Source organism: Athene cunicularia (assembly GCF_003259725.1).
Source record: "Athene cunicularia isolate RWA chromosome 2 unlocalized genomic scaffold, athCun1 chr2_part2, whole genome shotgun sequence".
NCBI classification, from domain to species: Eukaryota; Metazoa; Chordata; class Aves; order Strigiformes; family Strigidae; genus Athene; species Athene cunicularia.
Window position 1 is genome coordinate 7,615,931 of NW_020799096.1, and position 23,828 is coordinate 7,639,758.

General features: G+C 41.1%; 2 protein-coding genes across 6 annotated transcripts in view; one reads left to right on the plus strand and one right to left on the minus strand.

Moving 5' to 3' along the window:
• The window catches only part of PDE1C (phosphodiesterase 1C), a 318,823-nt gene extending 316,499 nt beyond the window's left edge, over positions 1-2,324 (plus strand). For 3 of the 4 annotated variants that reach the window (XM_026844000.1, XM_026844002.1, XM_026844003.1), the window contains one exon: positions 787-2,324. In XM_026844000.1, the coding sequence (XP_026699801.1) occupies positions 787-956 (170 nt within the window). In that variant the 3' untranslated portion in view covers positions 957-2,324. Of the gene's footprint in view, positions 1-640 lie in introns of all 4 variants that reach the window. The other variant, XM_026844001.1, reaches the window with a different exon arrangement.
• A 4,979-nt stretch (positions 2,325-7,303) lies between these two features.
• On the minus strand, positions 7,304-21,633 carry PPP1R17 (protein phosphatase 1 regulatory subunit 17). Of its 2 annotated transcripts, none has more exons than XM_026844008.1 (5): positions 21,615-21,633; positions 17,886-17,998; positions 15,902-16,054; positions 14,283-14,444; positions 7,304-9,178 (listed from the first exon to the last, which is right to left on the minus strand). In XM_026844008.1, exons 2-5 carry the CDS (start codon positions 17,965-17,967, stop codon positions 9,099-9,101), a joined length of 477 nt encoding a protein of 158 aa, XP_026699809.1. In that variant the 5' UTR covers positions 17,968-17,998; positions 21,615-21,633; the 3' UTR covers positions 7,304-9,098. The 2 variants fall into 2 exon arrangements, with proteins under 2 accessions (XP_026699809.1, XP_026699807.1); XM_026844006.1 differs by having other exon boundaries at positions 15,902-16,057.
• Positions 21,634-23,828: the final 2,195 nt, after the last annotated feature.

Here is a 23,828-nt window from a genome sequence, read left to right on the forward strand (position 1 = left end):
GTCATAATCATGTTTAATTTTTTACTTTACCTATGTAAAGATGTAAGAAAGCAAGACAGATTCAGATAGTCAAAGTAAAAAAAAAAAAGAGAATAGATTCATATGTAGCCCACTTGTGACTTTCACAATGGCCTGTAATTTACTGGGAAATCATACAAAACCTCTCAGACCCACTTGTTCCTGAATTCTGGGAAATGTGATCTCAGTCCAGATTTATTGCTGTAAAATGACCTTGTTCAACGATATTTTGAAAACAGTGAGGTGTTTAGCTATCTACATGTATATAGGTAAGTATAAAGTTGCTTCTTCATTTAGACTTTTGGTACTTCCATCTCCTGTCTAAACTGTTGTTTCCTAACCTTGAGAACATTCCTTGGGATTTGCCTGTGTTGGTTTAGTTTTCTGGGATGTCAGAAGGTTTAGTTTTATGGGATGTCAGAATAAGGGCATGATTTCAAGATCAATTATTCTGAAGTGCTTAATTGTCCAGATTTCAATTTTGGAGATGTCTATGGTTCATTCTAGAGTTTTACCTTTGTGTTTATGATTTATATTTTCACATCTTTTTTTTTTTTTTTTTTTTTTTTTCCCCCCTGTACCTTTTCCTAACCCTCTGTAACTACCCATTAACCCAAACAAGTCCTCGCTCTCAGTCTGAGAAACCCTCCTTTGCACAGACTGGCTGTACCAAGTGGGATGGACACAGCTCCTGAGGAATTAATTTCTTGTCCATCAGCAAGAGAATGCTAGGCATGGTAACAATCGTTCTTCCTTTGTCACCACCAGCCATCAAACCTCAGCTGTGTCACCTCAGAAGGCCCACTCACAGCTCAGGAGACTATTTCCCAGCCTTCCACAAGAAATCAGAGGAACATCCAGTGAGATGTAAGCTGCTTGACCAGAGGGAAAGGATGAAGAAGATACAACATATTTCCCAGAGCTGGAATAAGAAATAGAAGAGATAAAGAGGCATCTTCTGGAATGATGCTCTTCACAGGCAGATGGAGGACGTTGTGTAACCATTGCACAGGCCATACTGTGTCATACAGCAGCTGCAATTCTAGATAAAAGCAAGTGTATGATTTAGCTGAACAATATGATGGACATTTTGTTAGAAATGTTCTCAATAGCCTTTTTCTTATGGCAGCATACACTCACTTAGTATGAAAATATTGGGCTGTGATCTTAAAATAAGTACTTGTATACCGCTATCTCCTGTCAAATTAAGGAAACCAATGCTTTCCTAGGTTGTTGGCCTCCTTATGGTGTTCTCAATGTGACCTTCTGCCTACCACAGGTAAGACAACAAAGACAGCATGGGAAAGTTTCTTCTTGCCTAGCTGTACTGAGAATAAATGTCCTCCTGTCGTAGCATGATAGGTAATCAGGAGGATGAAGGTAGAAGGCTGGAGTACAAAGAATCCTCTCACTTTACTCACTGGAAAAAGAAGACATAGCACAGTGTCAAAATTGTTCTTTGCACAAACTAGTGAATGTTAAATAACACTGATTGTCTTTTGTGGCATTAATTTAGTTGAGTTTGATCCATATGTTCTTTAGGTGCACGGTGTCCCATGGCCTGAGTTTCACAGCTGAACACACACCTTCTGAAAAAGTTCCTCTTGCCCCTAAATTTTACACTGTGAATAACAGTGGTGGGTAACTCTGTACCCTCTCTCTCCAGACCTCTGGTGATTCATGTACCACCTCAGATCTCCCTTTCCAGGCCAGTGAACTTTGTCCTGTTCATACTCTCCTCACAAGAAAACCTACTCTAGTTTTTATCTTCCTTGCTGGTCCTCTCTATTTGTTTTTCTGTTATTGTTCTTGGTTTAATCTCTTTTTTTCAAAGGAGAGGATGAGCACTGCACACAGTACTCAGGATGCAGGTATACCAGAAATGTATAAAACAATGTAATGACACTTTCTGATTCATCATCCATGCCTTTCTGAATAGTTTTTAAAGTTGTAGTTTACTTTTTGAACCTCCTTGAGCACTGAGTAGTAGTTTCTGTAGAATTATCTATAATAAATCCTAATTAATTTATAGCCCAAATGCACAGATGGAGTTGGAGTTACCTCTGCCTATATGCATTGTTCTACACATACCAACACTGAATGGTGATGGTTTTGTCAAATTACACTGAAGTAAGTTGCTGCTGCTTCATTTTCTTCTTTGTTTTTGACCTTACATCATTCATTTGTGTTCCCTGCTTATAACAGCTTTTCCAAATCACATCTTCTGGGTAAGTATGTTGAATAACAAAGAGGACAATCCTCCTTGACTATGAATGCTGCCCATTTCATCCCACTCTTTTTTTTTTTTTTTTTTTTTTTTTTTTTTTTTTTTTTCCAATTTCTCCCATTGTTAATTATTTACCCATCTTATGATAATATACTATGATATTCTTTCATGACAGCTCAGTAGCTTTGACAGCCTTTGGAGCAGAACCTTGTCAACATAGAGAACTGCAGACCATTAGTGGCTCCTCCAAAGAAGTCTCAAAGGTTGCGAGGCCAAATTTCTTCTATAAAAACGAGGCTGACCCCTCCCTGTTCTAAGCTTCCCTGCTACCTACCAGTTCTATTATTAGTATTTTCTAAAAGTTCAGTCACTGTGAATTCTCATTCTGTTATACACTACAGGTTTGTAACTGTGTCCAACATCAACACTGCTGCAGCCAGTGTATGTAGCACTGCTATGTGACAGTCACATTAAAATCACGGCTGGCTGTTGCATTAAAAGAGCCAGGGTGTTTTTACAGTGTTACAGATAACACTCACTCCCTTAGTTTGCACAAACTCTGATGAATGTTCAATAACACCGATTGTCTTTTGTGGCATTAATTTAGTTGAGTTTGATCCCATATGTTCTTATGGTGCACAGTGCCCCCATGGCAATCATTGCAATTCCAGGTGCACTCACCCTGAGATCTGATACCTTTTTGCTAGACATCTTCACTGGGCAAGTGCTCTGATGTCACCTTGTTTCACTTATTTTTTCCTGTTTTACCCTGTGTTTCATGATTGTGGCGTTGACCTTAACCACCAACAGAACTTGTGACTCCAGCAGCCAGGCTGGGGCACTGCCAAAACCAAATGAGAAGAGGAATGCATTTTAAAGCCTCCTGCTTATGAAATGTGATTTATCTCCAGGAATTCCCTGAGAAATGTATTTTGCTTGTAGAATACCCTGAAATGTTTTACACAGATAAGCTGTATAGAAATGCAAAATTATACGATACTTCCTAGCACATTTTCTGTCTCTGTCATGTCCTTCTCTTTAAGACACCTGTGGTTAACACTTAACCTAGCAGAGTCCTACCTGACTGTTCTCTGGACAAGTGGACAGCACTAGGTCACTTGCAGCAGTTAAAAGGGGAAGCGCTTTTTTTTTTGTTGTTTTTTTTTGGTTTTTTTGTTTCCCTGTCATTATTACCAATAGTTTACTGGGGTCATTGTTTTTGTGTCACTAGCATCTCACAAAGGGAGTGATTTTTAACTTTGCTCTCCTGGTCCACACTCTCTCCTTTGCCATAGAAGCAGAGATAAGTTGCCATCTTGAATTTATTGCTGTGTAGTCAAGGCACACAAAATCACCTACCTAAGGTCATGGGGAGTGTATGTGGCTTCTACAAATCTAATGTAGTTCTGATCAGGTTCTTCTTTTCCCCAGCCAAGTCCGTGCTGTGCCAGGTTGCTGTCTATTAGAGTTCCCTCTAGAAAATACCTGTTCACCCAAGCAGTTCAGAGTTTTATTTTTCTTGGAACCAGAGAGAGTGAAGAATACTGGCAGATACTCACTGCTATTAGAAAGATATCTCGGGGTGTCTCTTCCCTCTTCTAAAGCCTGGAGCTTTCAGCCTGAATTAAATACTGCAAAGTGGGGGAGACAGGATATTTGTGCAGACTGCTCCTTGTAAACATCTGGTGCTTCACAAAAATACTTCCTGAGCAAATCTAGTTGTCCTGATGGCATCCAGCCTGATGCACAGAGCTGTGTGATGGGTGGATGGGCTTATCCTCTCAGTCCAACCCTGACATCTAGTGTACACCAAAGGGAAATTTTCGAAGTGTGAAGTTAAAAAATGAAATCTGTGTTATTTGGGGGAGGTCTGGCTTTGCAATGCACTCAGCCTTTTTCTGCACTGATGATTTCTGAGATAACCACTTGCTGCCAGCATAGGAATAAATCTGAGTAATCTGTCCCTCTTGGAAAATTTCATAATATCAGATTTATGATGCTGTTTAGATTTGTTGTTAATTACTCATTGTAACTATCAAGATTTGCAAATTTAGCCTTTTTTTCTGTTTAGTCCATTTGTGAACTGTGTCTTTGCTCTAATCACTGGATCACTTTGCTATGGCAAGAAAGTTCAGTGCTCTGGTTTTTGAGAGGGACTTGTTTTATTTTTTAGAAAAGCATTAAAGTCTGAATTAAAAAATCTGTTAAAATCCACGAGTGAGGCATAAAGAGATTCTTGAGTATTCATGCCTTATGTTTTTGTATTTGTGTCTACACAAACAGGGATTGGAAATGAAGATTGGCTCCAACATCCTCAAGGGTGATTGCAGAAGCCAGAGGAGGAAGGGGATGAGAAGGGAGGAGTTGTGTCTCAGCAGCTTAAATGGGACTTTCCAATTCCTTAGGCTGTCAGATAGACAGTTTGATTCATAAAGCAAATCTGGTTCTGGACCGGCCATTTCCTCATCTCCTTCCTCCTTCTTGTTGAGGTCTGTTGTTCACTTGTGTTGCTCAGGTTATCTGGCCAGCCTAAGTCCTTCTGGCTGATGCCTCACTATCCTTTCGTATGTACTTCTCCCTTTACACCAAACTTTTATCCTGATCTCTCACAGCCCTGTTAAACACCACTAAGCAGCTCCCTTGGTAAGATCGTGGGCTATAATCACAGAATTACTGAGGCTGGGCAGCACCTCTGGAGTTGGCCCGTTCAAATAGGGTCCACTGGAGCAGGTTACTCAGGACTGTCCAGTTTGGTTTTGAAAATCTCCAAGGATAGAGACTCCATAACCTCTCTGGTCCATCTGTGCCAGTTCTCAGTAGTAAAAACATGTTTTCTTGCTTGTGAGTGTCATTCCATGTATTTCGGTTTGTGCCCACTGCCCCTTGTCCTGTCAGTGAGTACCACTGGGAAGAGCCCAACTCTTATTTACTCCCTCCCATCAGACATTTATATACATTGATAAGATCCCTTTAAGCTTTCTCTTCTCCAGGCTAAAGAGAAAACAGAAAACCAAACCTGGGATAGGTATAATTTTGTCTCAGACGCTAAGACCACCCGGGGGACTAAAACCTACTTTGAAGGTTAGAAAAGACTTGACAGCTTGGAAAAATCCAAAGCTCATGGTAATGTGTCTCATAGTTATAAATATACAGCTTGCATTTTACAGGATCATCACACCTGTAAGAACGATAACAAATGGTCCATCAAAAGCAGTTCTTTTATTTCTGTAATGTGCTTTCTGATTTTGTTGTTGCTTGTCCATCTGTCCAGCCCATGTCTTTTAAGGACTCTTCAGGATGACAGGTATAAGGATGGATTAAGCTTCCCTTCACAGCTCCTGGGTCCAATTGACTTACACTGGCTCCTCCTGCAGAACCCCAAACCAGTACCATGGAGTAGAAACTAGCTTTTAATGTTCACTCTTTCTACTTGTAGAACTCTATTTCCATAATACTGGTATTTCTGTTTGTACCACCTCACTCTAAGATGTCTATGGCTTTTTTGGGGGATGTAAGAAACAGAATAATATGTGTTTATGAACTCATCTAAATACAAGTGAGAAGCCAAAATTTCTAACATGCACTTTCAATTTTTGCTTGTAGATGCAATTGCTGGGCAGTGTCTCTGCATACAAGGACACTGTAAGGTCATGTGTACAGATGTAATCTCAGAAGTACCTTCTGAATGGCATAGGACATGCAGGAGGATAATGTTATGATATCTAAACACATATATTAATTTCAGTGTTCAAAACATTATACAATTATCAAATTATTAACCAGTAAGACAAAATTTAAAGCAGACAAAATTTCAGTGTAAGCGTTGCTAAACTCAGTGCATGCAAATGCTGCTTTATTTGTGAATATAGTGTAAATGATAGCATCATGAAGGTTGCTTTGGATTTGCTTCTGCTTCAGTTTAGCTGGGTAAATCACTTAACCTATGGACCTCATGTCTAGCACTACAAAAATTCTCATTACATCCCCTTCAGATGGGTAATGGGCTTTTTGCAGTCCCGAGTTGAAAGTTGCTAAAGTGCAAGGCCATTACATCCCTTTTTCCCAATTCTATTGTAAATGGAGACCTGTCCCTTAGTTTCTAGGTTAATTGAGAATTCACTCCAAAAATACTAGGCATGAACAGCCTCCTGACGTCAGTCAGTCTTTTATTCACTGACTGAAGCACTTCATTCCCCCTCCACGGCCTCGAACAGGTTGTCCTGCCCAGTGCAGACTTCTGGGGTGAGATGCAGTTCCACCTAAAGATCTGAATGCAAGCCAGCTACCAAGGCCCTAAAGCAATCAATGCCTATGTGTACAGAATGGAAATTACTTCAGTCTGAAGCATCCCAGTTCTAACAGTGCTACAGAAAGGCTTAGTATGTTTCCGTGTTTTCCGTCTCTTTCAATTTTTGCTGTAATGTCCACGGTGGGACCTTCGGGGACATGGGGTACAAAACCCGTTCTGCCTCAGAACACACCAGTTCCAGCCGTTTGCCTATGAGAGCAGTTTGTGCAGTTTTAGCACTATCTAATGGGAGAGTTCAGAACCTGAACAATAAGCCAACCCAATAAACCATATTCATGACATCGTAGAGTCCACACATATTCTGCAACACCTGGAGGCCTTGTTCTGGGGGAAGGGGCGGTGTTTATCTGATTTGAAAAAGATCGTATCTTGTTCCCAAATAAAGTAACATTTAACACTTTCACTGAGTGCAATGAGGCAGGCGAAAGCTTTGAGAAATGATTCATCGCACTGCTTCCCAGGAACATTGCAAAAACTCCTATTTACTTAATTGATCAAGTGAAAAATTACTTTTTAGTCACTCACGTTGCTCTTGGGTGGAAAAAAGGTAAATGCTGCATTACCAGGCTATGAATATGCAATTTTAAATGAACTGCAGCAAATGATGTATACTGCAGCATTTTTATGGCTGGGCTTCAAGTTGATCTATACAGGGATGGTAAATCAAGCTGCTGTGCCATGAGAGATGTCATTGGGATCATAACTCCTCTTTGGTGAAGAACATGCTTTTTTTTTTTTTTTTTTTCATATTAAGCTGTGTCAGCATTTTCCAGGCTTGGGAACAAATCCTCTTCAGAGCAGTGGAGTTGGTTACATCCTATTTGTGCTCTTGCCTTGTGTTGTTAAGGGCCTTCATGTCTAAACACGTGCATTTTCACAGCTAATCCATTGCTGATGTTCATTTGAATCTTCTCAGGCCCCCACACTCTCACTTTTGCCATACTGTGCACTGAAAATATTCACCAACTTCACTGGTAAAGCTAGACTCAAATTGCACTTATTTCTTGTCATGTACTTGCTGTGACATACTTTATTGTGTACCTTGCATGAATGTTGTTACATGAACTATTGATTGATTATATTTAAAATTTCAGCTCACTGACAGATTAACAGGATTAAAAAAAAAAATAGTACGCTTCCTAGGTATCAGGCATCCCATTAATAATATAGCTGGCCTCTCATACACTTTAATACAAGATCATTTATTATAAGCTTGTTGGTTACATCTTGAAGCTGAGTATCTGCAAATGGACTGCATTCTTGTGAAAGGTGCTGGGTCAGTCACCGTGGCAGATGAAGTCCAAACTAGTGTGCTCCTCAGCTGTCTGCCTAAGGCTGTTAAAAGATGACTAAATTCAGTCTGCCAGGCTAGTTAATCTTTAACCTCTCTGCTGAGGTCCCTAAGGGGCCAGGCGGCAGTGCTGCTCCATCTAGCACAGAACTACTAAGGTAAGCACAAAACTAGCCAGCTCTACCTATTTTGTATGATATTCTACAAGTGTCAGTCTCTGTTTGTACAGATGCTGAAGGCTGTAGCTGGCTGTGAAGACAATTCTTGATTGAATCAATGAGGTAAACTATTAAAAATAAAGCGTGGTGGTGTTCCACCTTGTAGTACATTGAGTAACACTATTCCTTTTACTCAATTTTTACTCTGCCACTGTGATTTTTAATCTTTAGAGCCCCTCCTAGCTGACAACCTAGAACTCAGTTTAAAAAGCAGATGTCAACAGAAAAAGTATGGAGTGAAAGGATCAACTATCAAACTAGCTTATCTTTCACCAACCCAGGAATACAACCTTTGAAAGAAAAAAAATCAATAGTCTACACTGGTGTAACAGGCAAGCGTTGCACTTCCCATATGTTTCTCTTCTGAGAGCTCTGCCCTCCGTCCTGTTTGATGTGCCATTGCTGACAGCTCTTAGCTGTATGTTTTCATTCTACAGTAAATCTATTTTTTTCTCCTCACAAACACAAGTCACGGGAGGATACAGGCAGAAGTGTTTCCTTTGCATTTCAGGGACTCAAGATTCCTGCCCTCTCACCTTTTCCATCTATCCCATTGGCTTTGCATGTGGGAATTTTCACTGCTGTCAGTGTTACTCCAGCAGAGGAAAGCTGGACAATGAGGTAAAATGTCAGGAGAAAAATGCTGTTTGAATCATTAATTGATATTTTACTGCTCTGTGCTACCAACTGCTCTAGTATCTAGTTCCAGGTACACTGGCTTGGCAGTGTCTTTTATGTTAACCCTCATCACGACACTGCTAGATTCCTCAGTGACAAAAATCCTGGGAAGCTGCTTCTAGCAAGCCAAAAGAATCCTTCCAACCCCACACGTAAGTGAAATTTCTGTCATCATCCCTTATGATGATTGCTGGGATTTCATGAGATGCTGATAAGCACTTGAAGATTATTTCAATTCAAGTGCATGCTTGAGAAAATTATTATTTATAAAAATGAAAGGACTTTTTTTTCTATGTGCTGCCACTTTGAATGACCCAGAATTATTTACACAGCATTATTGGAACTACCACTGTAATCTTAACTGGGGATTGTGTCTCCATCCTTTTCTTCATCTTCCATAATCACTGTTTGCTTGTCTTCTGTAAGCAGCTTAGTGCCTTAAAAATGGAAGGAAACACACACACAGACACACAGACACAGACACACACAAAAAAAAAAAAGAGAGAGAGGAAAAAAAGCAGTTGATTTAAATATTACTTCTTTAGAAAATATCAGGATAAGAATAATTTATCAGTCCTCTCTAATTTCCTTATCCTAACATAGTTTTCTGACATTATGGGAGTTACTCCTCATTTAACTTTGGCACATGAGTCTCGTGATATTTAGTGAACAAGAATTGGATCACTACATTTTTAGCTAAAATTATTAGGCACTCTTAAATCCAGAGTATTTCTGCTGCCTGTGAGAAGAGACGCTGAAGTTTCATCCGGGAACCTGTTTGTTAAAAGCGTTGGGAAGCTATAAAAGGGAAAAAGCTTGCATGATGAAATAGATACTGTGATTATCATGACAGAGTCAATTTATGTATGTTTTTGCAATATTACTTAGATTTTGCAGATGCCAGAAGAGACAAATGTTAGAATACCCACATGCCAAGTGCCATCCCCACTGAAGTTATAAAGCACCAATACATTGCAAAAGCAACCAAATTAAGATCAATGTGAAAACAGACTCAGGTTGTGGATCATACTTTCCACAAATCTCCCCTCCAACTTCTTTCTTTCTCTCTCTTATAGTTAAACCAGTAAATCCACCCTTACAGATCTTGAGGCTTTTATGTGAAACCAAGATATCACTATTACTGTAACTGCTCTCTTCATTAGGTAGAAAGTGTTCTTGATCCCTGTTTTAACAGATTGTGCTCTTTTGCCTGTTCCCAGTAAAAAGAGATATAGAGAGAGATATACACATATATACCTGTAAGATACATTTTATGCCTACATTCCTTGGTATGGAGGTTAACAGAGTCTAAAAACAGGATGAGGGTTACCATTGTGTGGAAACCAATGAAATCTCTCCCTAATTTGGTCTCCTACTGTTTGCTCTAAGTCTGTGCTAACCAGCTGAGTTCTTCTCTCAAACCAACCTGTTTTGCCTCTTTCTGCATCGAAAGCCCTCTCACAGAGAAGGCTTTCAGTCTTGACGAGGTCTGAAAATAGAGCAATACCACACAGGAAGATTTTCTTCAACTTTGGAATCTTTTCCAGAGGTGATGAATTAATGAAAATATTAACCTATACTGCCCTTCATTTAAGTTAGCTCCTGCTTCATTTATATGCAGTTCTTGTGAACCGGCTAGTTTCAACGGGACCATAAGATAAACTGAAAGAAGTGAATGAATATTATTTTAAAACACAAAGGACTTCATTTCTTCAAGCAGCAATTGAGTAATCGCCATTCTTAACTGCAAAGAGTAACTGCAATTTTATGGAGATGGATGTAAATGTTCCCCACCCAGACCTCTATTCATAGAGACAACTTTTTTCCCCCCTGTTGCCTTTGGGGTTTGGGTTGTGGTTTTTTTAGTGGGGGAGTGGAGTTCTTCGGTTGTTTTTTCATCATGGAGTACTTGACAAATGGGGAAAACATAACTAAAATATGCTTAAAATGTGAAGCTACAATGGATCATTTGATGAGCGCTAACCTGTTTTTTTGGATAAATTCAGAGATATGGAAAGTAAGCTAAATAAACCTGTGCTATGTGTTATGATCATTTCTGCTCTCATTTAAATTATGAAGTGCTTATGTAATTCTGATGGCCCGGTTATAGCAAATAAACTAGACCTTTCAGAGCAGATGCTAGAGACAGCTGGAAGGTAGCAGCCAAGCAGAGGTCCCCAGCTCTCAGCTGGACCCATATCAGCAGCGTGTCAGGCGCTTACCACAATCAGTTGCAAGATGATGCATCATTATCTATGAATCACTTTGGTGACTGATGAATTCCAAAAGGTTTCTAGCACAGTTCAGGATTCAAAGCACAGAGGAGGACATGGCCTAAAGCTGCAGGTTGTTAACTTTCCAGATCATGGACCACCAGCAACTCCAAGGACAACTACATGCCTTTAAAATCAGCCTTTTAATGCAAAACAGTAGAAGGGGGATACAAATGGAATGCCAAAGCTAGAGTTATTTCTGTAACACTCGGAAAGGATTTTTTTTTCTTTGATACAAAGCCACTGATCACTTGTGGAGAAAGTGTGCTTTGCTGAATGAGGTTTGGAAATTCTGGGTTTAAAGAATGAGCACCATGTTGGATTTGGGGAACATTTGTAAGTCAGTCTTTCTCTATTTACTGTTTAATTAAATCAGTTAGCCTCCCTACCTCTCTTTAGCCAGCTGTATGTATTATGAAATGCAGCTCATCCCACAGACCTGTTTTAAGGATTGGTAGGTTGTTCTGTTAATATCTGCCAAGGGTTCTAACTGAAGAAAGCAGAGTAGAAATACAATGTAGTCATATTTTCCCAACAAAACTTGCAACTACTTCCAATTTTTAGTTAGATAATAGGACCTCAAAGGCTCACAGAGGCTTGAGAACTTCCGTTAGGAAGCTCAAATATAGGCAGAAGAAGAAGTTGGCTTAAATCAACCATTTGTCAGGTGCCACCCGGCAAGCCACCCCTCCTGGGTTATAAGGGCACCAATTCCACTTGACTGCCTACGGGCAACTGCACTTAGTTTGGGAGAGTATTGGAGTGCTCCAGTCACATCCCTTGCACAGGAAAGGGGCAAGAGGTGACATTAAACTGCTGTGCTTTTCCTACATCACTCAAGATTTTCGGGTTTGAAACTGTGGTTTTATTAGTCATCTCTGATCTGATTAAGAAACCCTAAGCAGCCACATTTCAAGAACTGCATTCCCATATTTACACAGGTATTTACATTCTTGCTCAAACCCACAGGCCTTAAGAGCTCTCAGAAATACTTCAGTTAATTAAATATATTGCTAAGTGGGGAACACAACAGAGTGTCCCAGAGCTGAGCACAGGCCTTGGATCAGATTCAATTCATTTACTGTCAACTGAGATAAAAAAGACCATTAGAATTGTGATATTTTGTCTTCTGGTCTAATCCCTTCAGAAAGCCAAGGGGTTGGGTGACTGAAAGGAAGCTGGCCTCTGGAGGAGACCTCTGCTCATGGCTCATTTATACACACATGGCACAGATGTTATTTGCACCACTTCAGTAGGATTTTGAAGGTTTGAACATTTAGCAGTCTGAACCTTGTAGGGGAGAATTTTGTGATGCCCAGGCTTAGACATTTAAGCTGTCTAAGGACTGACTTCCTTAGTCTCCTTCTGCAGGCAACAGGTAGCCATGGATTCTTCCACACAGTAACGTTCAGATCCTAATTTAGAAGTTTCCTTTCTGTACCTACATTTCCCATTTGGATTGGGTGTTCGCAAGGTGTAAAACTGATTCTACCTATCACATGGATCATGTGCCATCCAGTAGTTCCACTGACTTTCATCATTTTGTATGGTTGGTTTGACTTACTTTCGTTTGCAATAGAAAATCTCTCTGGCCACTCAAAAAGGAGAAGGACCATCCTAGAGTGCTCACAACCAGCTGGTCAAAATGGAGAGAGATAACACAGGTGCCATTTTTAGCTACATTTACAACAAAGCTATTTGTGTGGACAGCTGCTTAAAAAGATAATCTAGTAATTAAGCTCTGTTACTACAAACAATTAAATGGAGTTTTTTGAATTGGCATCTGGAAGTGGCATTTGGGAGGGATCTGAAGGGGAAATGTTACAAACAGGGACAATCCTCATTAGCAGGTCACAAGGGATACACACAGCATCGAGTGTGCAGCTTACTGCAACAACGCCAGTAACAGGGAGACAGAAAGGCCTGTCTATATTTATTTAACACATGTAGCCCTGATGGGGCTTTTCAGGTCTCCGAGTCTATAATTCAGGTTCTATTTTGCACAGCAGTTCCGCAAGAGCTCTGTTTGTTTGTACTCTGTCTGCTACCTGATGGGACAACCCTGAAAGTAAACAAGTAGTAAATATTGGACCAGCCCTCAGCCACAATGAGTCACTTTTTCATAGCAAGTCACAGAGCCACCGCTGGTGAATCTCAGCTGGCAGAACGCTGCGTGTTGGTATGTATCTTGACAAGAAAATATGCATCCTTTGAGTAGGGAGGGAATGAAATTCAGGCAATCAAACACATTGGCTCTGTTGCCCCTGATACAGGAAATGCTGTTCAAAGTATACCTGAAACTCGGGAGCTTGATGTACTGAGCTGTTGCTTAGTCACTCAGGGCCGAAGTACCTGTCTCAGGACTTCTTCAGTTAGTGTGTCTCACAGCTCAGTAGCGCCAGCCCACTGCATAACTGGTTTGCACGAGAGGTTCTTAAGGGACCAGTGTGTTCCTGTTTTGGCATTAGTTTTGGATCTGGGGTTTGGTTGGTTGGTTTTCATTCATTCATTTGTTCATTTTTTGCTCCATCCTGTGATCTGGAAAGGGCTGGTGCACAGCCTGCAAACTTGCACTGTTTCCTGCATCTCTAGCTAGCACTAGTAATTAACATTTACACAATGCTTTACATCTTCAAAGACCTTCAGAAATATTGATGAATTGAGGCTCTTCTGTGAAAGAGAAATGTGGGAAACACAACAAAGAGAGGATCTCAGGACCTAAACATGGCTGGCTGACTTCATACAGTCACCAAGCAAATTAGCTGCTGCACTGCATATTATGCCAGAAGCACAGAAGTGTCTTTAAGGTGCTGTTAACGAGAAGTTCTTCACAGCTTGGTTTCCTCAGTTCACTTCAGGGACTGTGGCATTAAGGGGAGGTTAATCAGCTTTGCTCCAGGTTGTCTGAGGCAGTGTGAGCCAAGTTAGTTGCCGATGACCTAAAAATTTGCATGTGCTCAGGTTTGAAAAGCAGGGCAGTAGTTGAACTTTCACAAAAGTAGGATCACTTTTGCAAGAGATAATCAAGCAGCTTAATGCCTTCTCTTACTCCCCTTCCCTTTTACCCCCAGAGCATGAGCAGAGGATATGGAAGAGACTTTCTATGAGCCACCACTGCTATACTTTGACCAAGTAGGTCCAGTTCAGCAGGAACTGCTAAGTACACGAGGTAGAGCAATCTCCTTCCAGCCTCCTCCCAAACATACCTCTGACAGTAGACCCGTTTTGCTTCCTGTTTGGAGCACCTTTACCTAAGTAAGTTTCTCACCTATTATCAAGGGTGGGATGTGTATTGCAGGCGTATCTTTTCTCCTGGGCTTTTTCTGCTCCAGTTCGGTGATCTGAGAGCCTGGACTCACTCTCTCCTTCTGTGGCTTCTCTGTGATGCCATACCTTTTCAGCAGGTTATCAGAAAAGTCTGAGAGTATGCCTGAAGGCAAGAAAAAAAAGAAAATGCCACTTCAGCCTTGTTTACATTGAAGAAATTTGTGCCTGTGTAACTTTCCCAATGACTACTCTCAAGTAAGGCTGCATGAGTGCATGATCTGCTCTGCATGTTGTACCTACTCTTCAGGTTTTGCAACGGTACACATTTCCTCCAAGTCAGTTATATCCCATGGACTACAGTAATGCCATCAGGCCAGCTGGCTTCTGGTTATACTCAGTGGACTAAACTGCAGCCCATCAGAAATTATGGTAAAGATGAGTGCAATCTTTTGTTCCAGAAGCTTAGACATCTTATCAAAGTAGCTTAATCATTTGGATGCTCAGCCTCTGCTTGGGAGCAATGTGACCACACAGAAATGGCCTGTTTTAACTAGTGAAACAATATTTTCTTTATGATATGGCTACTGTGGGCACAAAATGCAGCTCTCCAGCCTCTGCGCCACTCTTCCTTAAGAGAGAATTATTGAGGGGAAGACACATGCAAAAGCTGAATAGAGTCGAGTTCAGTATTTGGATTGCAAACACTGGAAAATCTCAGATACTTGTTTTTGCCTGGGTGTATTATTGTGGGTACGCAGGGGACCGTGCAAGTAGTTACTGGCTAACTCCTCCGTGTATGTGCAGCATGGGAAGAAATCAGTGCAGCTGATAAAAGAGCACAACTATCTCCACGGAGAGCACAACAAGGAGTGCTTGTTAGCAGAGAGAAGCAACAAACATTTATTCCCACTGCTGATCTTGGAAGATCATCAGGTTTCAGTGGCAGTCTCCTTCCTGATCATTCTTCCCTTCCCCAGGTTGGTGGCATTTGGCTCTCAAACTTCAGATGTCTGTAGATTCACAGCAGCACGGAGCCTCCTAAAAGGAGCCCTTTTGTTGCCATGATGGTTTCTGGTTTCCTGAAACACCCGCCCTTTGCCAGATTCCCCATAAGCACAAGAGCCCTGTGATTTCCAGGAAGAGCAACCTGCAGCCAGCTTGTGTGTTTCTCTGGTCTCCTCCCAGCCTTATCCCAGTTCAGCCTCCCCCTGAGCACACTGGGTGCGAGTTTTGCAAGAAAGTGCAGGGGCTGAACTGGATCCTTTCTGATTTTGGACCAGATCGAATTGGGACATCTGGCATAGCTCAGCAGCTAGAGATAAATACACATCATTTATCACATAAAGGCAAGATTATGAGCTTCAAGGGAGTACGTTTTCCAGAGCACACACCCACTCATCTTGGTATTCCTAGACCTATGAGAAAACCCCTCGTCTAGCAGGGAATGCCTTTGAGAAACTCAGCCTCTGTTTGCCTACCTTCTCAGGTGCACATGGCATGTAGCTGTGTTCTTGCCCACATCCAAGGGGACATAAGTGAATGAGGTGTCTCCACACCTTTGCCCAGATTCAGTTCCCTCAGCTGAATTGGGATGTCAGAGTCAGGAGATGTATTGCTCACCTGTCAGAGGTGGTGGGGTATGTAAAGCCGGTGTATCCTTTCTCCTTGGCTTTTTTTGTTCCTGTTCAGTGCTTTGGGAAGCTGGGATGGTTTTACTTTTTCTTGGTTTCTTTTTGAGGTCACAGCTCTTAATCAGCTGCTCTGAAAGATCTTCTGCTGGGGAAAAAAAAAATAATAGAAATTGAAACTGAGGGGAAATAATAAACCAGATGGTGAAAAGAAGAACTTTAATAATACTGTTTTTATCCAAATAAATGAAAATGCCTGGGAGAAACATCTCTTAAATAGAAAGTCAGCAAAAGAGGCCTCTCTGCCATACTATGTGGGAGTCAAGGGACTTAGGTGGTCCTTCTGCATTGTAGGTGGTAGACATAAAGCAGAGGGAGAGAGCTGTGGGCAGCTGTGTGTTACACGGCAGAGGGAAGGCTGCCCCATCATGTGCAGAGGTCCTATGGCCATCCCTGTTTCGTTCAGCACTAACTGTGTGGGCTGTGTCTTCAAGAGTTACAAAGGCACTTTTGTGAAGGAAAGATTTATATGTGTGGGGTCAGCCTGAGGTATTGGTAAACCAAGCTAATATATTGTTCTGTTGAAGAGTTGGCTTTATTTCCAGAGCCACTGAGCAGTTGGTATTCGCTTTTGATTTACATAACATTACACTGGATTTTTGGTTTTCCCTTAAAACAAGCCTTGACTCAGATGTCTCAGATGGTCAGCATGGCTTTTCTGCAAGGATCTGCATTTCTGCGTGCTTACGCAAGCTGACAATATTGAATTTAGCCTGTTATTAGTATCACCACACAAACCAATCCTTTGATTGCTTAAAAATTGCTTGCTTGGCTTCCGCAGGACCCTCTACCCCCACCCAACCCCTCACTGCAGACTTGCGTGCAACAGGACTTCATTCCAGGCTCTCTCACACTATCTGAAGCAGGCATGTGAGCCTGCAGGTAGACGTGGGAAGGATGACCTCCAGGCGAAGTCCCTGAAAGATGTGGGATCTTTTTCTGGCCTTCACAGGCTTCCTGCATGGTCCTAATAAGCTCATTTAAACCTCCTGCTGCCTCAGTTTCCTGACTGTACAATGAGACTTGGTCTGTACTTATTTAAATAATTTTATGGAACAATTATGTTTGGTATACCAGCAGTTGTAATAGTGGTGCCTGTGGCTGGAAATGCCATGTGGCAGAGGCAGAACTAGGATACCTTCCTTGCAGGCCAGATAAACAAAGTTTATAAAATTGTGTTTGCCTGCAGTAAGACACTTTTTTTTGACAAGCAAGTGAAATTGCATTTTTGTTTCATTATTCTCATCACAAGGGTAACAACGAGCAAATAGATTTTGTTTCTGGGTTGCTAAATCTTCATGACAATTTTGCAAGACGGGAGTGAAGTAATAGCATCTGAAGCAGAGGCAAAGACCATGAATATGCAAAGAGCACATCTATCAAGTATGAAGTCTAGTATTTAGGAGTGTGGTGAAGCAAAGATGCCTCTGGTACTCTCAGTGCAAAAGTTATGCATCAAATAGGTTCAAGAGAGGAAACAGATTGATGATGAAGGAGAAAAAATATTTAGAAAGCCACCCCAGTGGAGGCAAAGGGGGTATTTTATATATTTTACTGAAATTGCATATGGAAAATGTGTTGACGGAAGGCTCAGCTATATCCTAGCTTTCAGTTTATTGTGGTATAAATGAAGAAACTGCTTCACTTTTTATACCGGGGAAAAGAATAATGACTCTTTTTCCTTTCTTCTCTTTAATTAACTTTGCTCTAGAGCTTCAGTTAATATTTATATGCAGGCAAAACTCTCTTTGCCTTTCCATCTGGCATCAGAAGTCTCAGCAGAAGGTGTAATCTATCAGGTTTCATGAGGGCTCAGTTGTGTTGCTGGAGGGGGAAAAAGGACACTGGACAGGACCTAATGATGTGAAGACAACACCTCTGTAATTACTGCAATGACATCATCTAATAACACTTACCTAAATGGTTACAGTGTGAATCTCGCTTGTCCAGTCTGTCTTCTGGGATATCAAGGGGCTGAACGCATTCTGTTGACATCATTGAAATGGGCTTTTCTCTCCCTTTGAATATACTACACAAAAAAAAAAAAAAAAAAAAAAAAAAAAAAAAAAAAAAAAAAAAAAAGGCAGCATGACATAAAACAGATGTATCGGTGTTATGTCGCCACATGCTAGCCAGATCATGAGAAGTTCTCTTCCAGCTGCTCTCTGTCATGCAGTCTGCTGGCCTGAGTTTGTTCACACATGCTAAAGAGATGTATGTATTCACTGCTTTGGTTACACACACAATATCCCTTTTTTTCACCTACCTTGCTGTAAGCAACCCACACTAGCATGGGAAATACATCGGCTCTACAGAATAATACTGGATTTGATCATACAGAAAGTGCTACCACAGACACAAAGTAAATGCTAAGAAATAGGATGTTTTGTTGCGGTTTTCTTCTCCATTTTTTCCCAGCTGTAAACTAAGAATCGTATTTGGTGTTTCTCTTACAATCTAACTGCAATTACAAATGCTGCTGAGTTAGTCTTAGAAATCCAGTTCTTCTGAGAGAGTTTGAATACCCCTGAAGACCCAGATTGTGAGTGCTGCCTCTGAAAGCTGGCCAGTGTCCACAGACCCCAAGGCCAGCATGAAGCAGACCCATTCATCACCTTGGTAAGAGCATGGGAACCCATTTCACAGTGCTGCTTAAGTGCCCATGCTCTGTAGGTCTCACTGGATTGCTGGTTTGGCTGTTTATCCCCCTTTACTCACAACTGCAGGGGGTCCTGGAGCCCAGCCTCCTACCTGAGCTCCCCCAGCATCCCCCAAGCTCTTTGACCCTGGACTGGCTCACTCTGGGGCCATCCCAGAAGCCATCCCAGAAAGAAGGAAATTCAACTGTTTTTTACTGCTGATCATTTCTATGGTTCTTAGCAGGAACATGTCAGAATAACAGAGCAACACTAATGTAAAAAATCTTCCATCTGAAGGTGCAGTCTGAGTGGTCTGGGTATCTCCCTTTAGCCAGCAACAGTTGTGGTAGTTTCTCACAACCCCTGTTCTCCATTTTCAGGGAGTAAAAGCAGACTTTTAGGGAGGAGGAAGGCTATGAGGAGGATTAAAAAACTGGGGACAACATGAATAGTAGAAAAAAGACAGTAGGAATTGGGAAAAAAACAGAGGAAAGGGTGGAGAAGGAAAGGTTAAAGAAAAGACAGTTGGAGAAAAACAGTGAAAAGGAGGATGGGAAAATAGGAGACTGTGCTGTGGGAGTTTGTTTTTATCTTGCTGGAGGTAAAGAAATTGCCTGTATTATTTCTCTGTAAATTGCAGTGGTTGTTTGTCAACAAGAAACAGAACAGTAGGGGGGTTAACCTCATTTCTATGACTAAACTTGTGTCTATATAAAGAACAATTAATCCTCAAGCAAAATCCAGTCACGTAAATATTTGCCAAACAAAATATGAAAGGTCGCACTCATAATCATGCGCCAGGCTAATTCTTCAGGGGATGGAAAAACATGTCCTAAACTCCAGTGACTTCAAAGTAAGTGGAGAAACACTTGCTGACAGTAATAAAGGTCAGGAACATTGACTCATAATGTATGTATGGGATTAACTCCCATACCCTTCAGTACTCAAAATTCACAAAAGTTTGTAAAATTCCACAAATTCTTAAATACCTTACTGATTTAGCCCTGGATAATGGGTTTGACCTCCAGCTGTTCTATGCAGAACTGTCCCAGTCCAACCTGAAATCTGTAATAAGGGATTATACTGCCTGGAGACTCCATTTGCATTTACAGAATAATCTTCCACTTGGGAAGACCTTGCATAAAGAAATCCTTGAATGCAGTTTACCATGGTATGGTCGTTCTGTTTATCCACTGTATAAATAAACTATAGCTATGGCTTAAAATGAAGCAGTCAGAATTTTATTTAAAACAAAAAAATTATTATCTGGCCATACGAAGGTTCACACTGCGTTTTGTAATTTGAGGGAGATTTTTTTCTTCAGCGCCATTTGATTTTATCAGATTTGATTAGGGAATGCTGATTAAATATTGCGATTGTAGGGAAAAGTTCTTTTCTGAAGGGTACTCTGTTTAGAAAGTTTTCAGTAAAATAAGGGATACCATTTCAGACACTATGGACCTTTCTGAACAGGTCTTGAGGCAAAAAAGCTGAGGCTAGTAAAATTTAAATGTAAAATTAATGGTAAATTATACTAACTGGAAATGCCTTAAAAATATGATTAACTTTGGTTTGATTTCACCGAGTTGTTTCTCTGACTTACCTAATAAAAATTAAGCATTGTAAAGAGGATTAATGTAGGCTTGGTATATGCAGATTATGAGAGACTTCCTTAATTATTTTTTCTTAAAAAGTAGTTTGAAAAATAGTATTTTAAAATAAATCTCTTAGATCTGTCTTCACGTTTTCATAGCCACAGATGCCAAGCCCTTTAGAGCCTAACGTGACACCCCACTTTTTTAAAAAAAAAAAAAAGTGGACTGTGCAGCCAGTATTGCCTCGCTTACTGCACATTGTGACAGTCTGTGCGACAAAAGATTAAAAAGAGAAAGATTGCCAAAATATGTCATGAGTTTTGGTATCTTGGGCGTATATATATTGCATACAATATGCGAACCCGTGAGTGTCATTACATCGTGCATTACACCCAGAGCTCTTGTTCAAAGGAGAGGTGATATATGGGAGCATTGTAATGGTGCTTTCCCAAACCACTAAAATCAATTCCCACCACTAAAGAAACAGATTCCCCAGTAACGTCTCACATGGCGAGGAAGACTGCTATGGGGGCTGTATGAAGTCATTAATATGCTTTTACAAATGGAATTTGTCCTTGGATTTTTGTGTGTTAACTGCAACTCTTTTCCTAGCAGCCTTCATGCTAGCAGGGTTGGGCTCTCTGCTGCCGTCAGTCACCTTGATAGGTGATGCTTGCTATTTAGTGATGGACTAAGGTGTTTTCTTTCTCACACTCTTGTTGTATCTCTTGACATAATGATTCACATTCATCCTTTGTGCAACTGTAACGGTTACAGTGGAGCTCTAAATCACACTCGGCAGGAGACACTTCCTGAAATGCATATAGATTTTTCCATATGAATTAGGATTCAATAGTCATTTAGCCTGAGACTTTGGTAGGATGCAGTTAGACTGTACACTACTTCTTACCGCCTCACCTCACCCATAGAGATATGTGCCTAAATAAGTCACCTCCAGTCTGTTACATCTAGGAAAAGACAGACCCGATAGAGACATTTTAAATGCTTCTCTAAAGACTGAGACAAGTTCTAGCTTTGACTACATAGTTTTGCATTTGGTCCTTCTAAAAGCATTCAGCATTCGATAGGACTGGCTCTACTTACAGAGAAGAGCAAGAAATGATAAGGCAGACTGAAAAGTACAGGTATGAGTAAAAGCCACTTGAGCCTGATGTGGATGAGCTCTCATGCTGAGTCATTGTCATATAACAGCAGGAGTCCTTTGGGCATACATACTTGTAAGAGATGGTGATTCAGATAACAAATAGCTGAATTTATCATCTTTGGATTTCTAGGTAGCTTAAAGCACGCTTTTTTTATTTTTTTTTTCCCCTAATTCTCAGTTGCTGGATATGCATGATTAAAGTGCCCAAATAAAGCTATCCAGAGAAAGGAGATGTACAGTTCCTACCACTCACGAACAGTCTTAAAACACACAAATGCATGCAAATAATAGGATTCCTTTCTTTGCTTAAGTTGTAGGTCTCCATCAGAAAGTCCACCAATGCAACCAGTTCCAGGCTTCAATTAGGTAAAAATATTTTGCTTGGAGATGGACAAAGAAAGCAGTTTTAGTTTACTATTCTAATGTGTAGTTGGTTTAACGCAGATATTTGTCACAAGTAATCATGCTAGAGATTAGGGAACACTCAGCAAAGCTACTCTCACATGTTTCTACCAGAATGATGTAATTCTTCTGAGGCCATCTGATCATGTGGTATTTAAACCAACTTGAAATGAAATCTCGTGAGAAAAGCTTACTGTGTAAGATAGAAAACTAAAGCTTTGAGAACAAAACTAAAGAGCTGGACTTTTTTTTTTTTTTTTTCATTTGATCCTGAACTAAGCACAGAAATAACTTTGGATAGGGGAAAATTAAATCTCCATTTCTTGTCTTCTCACAGGACGTGAATGGGTTGTAGGTGCTATGCAGCTACAGGGAAATTAGGTACCTATGGCTATTTGTATCCTGTCTCAAGGGACAATGCTGTGCTCAAGTGAGTCATCATCAGGCAATTCTTCTTAACTATGAGATGAAGAAATGAATTTCTCATATGCAATTCTTATCAAAGTTTACAGAGGCTAAGTGGGCATTGATGTCAATAGTCCTCAACATTTTACATTAAGGGCAAGACTTGTTACACCTACATGTCATTTCCTTGTATGTTGAATACTTAGAATTTGTGAACTGGCGCTTTGTGAGGTCTCCACAAACTGTGCTTCTGAGGACTTCAGTAGACTATGTGGTGCTGTCCGCAAGTATGTGGATTCTTCTTTTCTTTCATTTATTTGCTCAGAGGAGTGGGTTTTTTTCCACAGCTGACAAAATCACCAAGAAAAAAAACATGCACTAGTTTGCAGGACATTCCTAATCATTAAAGAAACATGCTAGAGAGAGAAGAAGCATTCAAGAGCAGAAACAGAGGCAACTGGGGCCCTGGGGTGGGAGAGCGCACACACATGTTTGTCCATATTCCCGTAATCAGGGCCTGGCCTTGCTGCCACTGATGCCCCTGACAGTTGGAAATGGGAATAATTGGGAACATTGTATGGTGTGCTGCCCTGTGCAGACAGGAGGCAGAGGTTGGACTGCAACAGCTACAGCCCAGCCTGCACTGAGGGCAGCGCTTCGCTACCCAGCCCAAAGAGCCGCTCGGGCATCAGGGTTTGCCCCTTAAGACTGGTGCCTCTCCTCCCACCACGCACACACTTAGGGTCTCCTTGACAGGTTTTGATTATTACATTATTATTTTATTTGCTTTGCCCTCCTCTGTCCGGTTGCAATGAACATGTGAGCAAGGAGAGCAAGGCAGGCTCCCAGGATCCCTACCAGCTCTTCTCTTCCCTCCGTGAACCTACAGGGGAGGCAATGACAGACCTGTCGCATGTCCTCTGCGGGGTCCTATAGTGTGAGCAGGCCCCTTATTTGCATTAAGTCATTTACAAATGTGTAAAGAAGGAATAAGGTACTATCATACGGATGGAGGAGTCATCTTGCACCCACCTTCCCAACACAGAGGTCACCTGAAACAGCTCAGGAACCAGGGGGATGGTACCTGGCTGCATTTGGCTTCTTCCACCTGCACTCAGCAGGCAGCCTCGGAGAATTTACTAGCAAATATGCATCCTCACCCATACCCTGGTCCTATCCTAGCCCTGTTATAACTGCTTCCTGGGCAAATCTTGTGAGTAAAGCAAGCAAACTGTCTATTGCAGTCCGAGTAGAAAATAGATGCCCTAAAAGTTGAAAGTCTGGGTGTTCCTGCTTGGCATTCCAGACTTTTCATTATGAGTTTTACTGTATGTTTACCATTACTCCTTTGGAGTGACATCTTTGTGGGCACAAAGGCAGCCTCACGCTAGTGCACAGAGTTTCTTCTCAGGTTACTTGGGCACTAGGCTCCTCTCTCCAGGCATTCTTGTCATTATCAAAATTAGCCTGCTTTTTATTTTTCTAAAGAATATTTGAAACTTCTTAGGAAACACTTAGGTATTTGAAAGCCTGTCCCAGGTGTCTCCCTCTACCCAAAACTTGGTACCGATAATTGAATGGGTGCAAAAATCCCACAAGAATTGCCTGGGAGAGGTTTCCTCTCAGTGACAGCGCACTGTTGGGGGGGGCTGT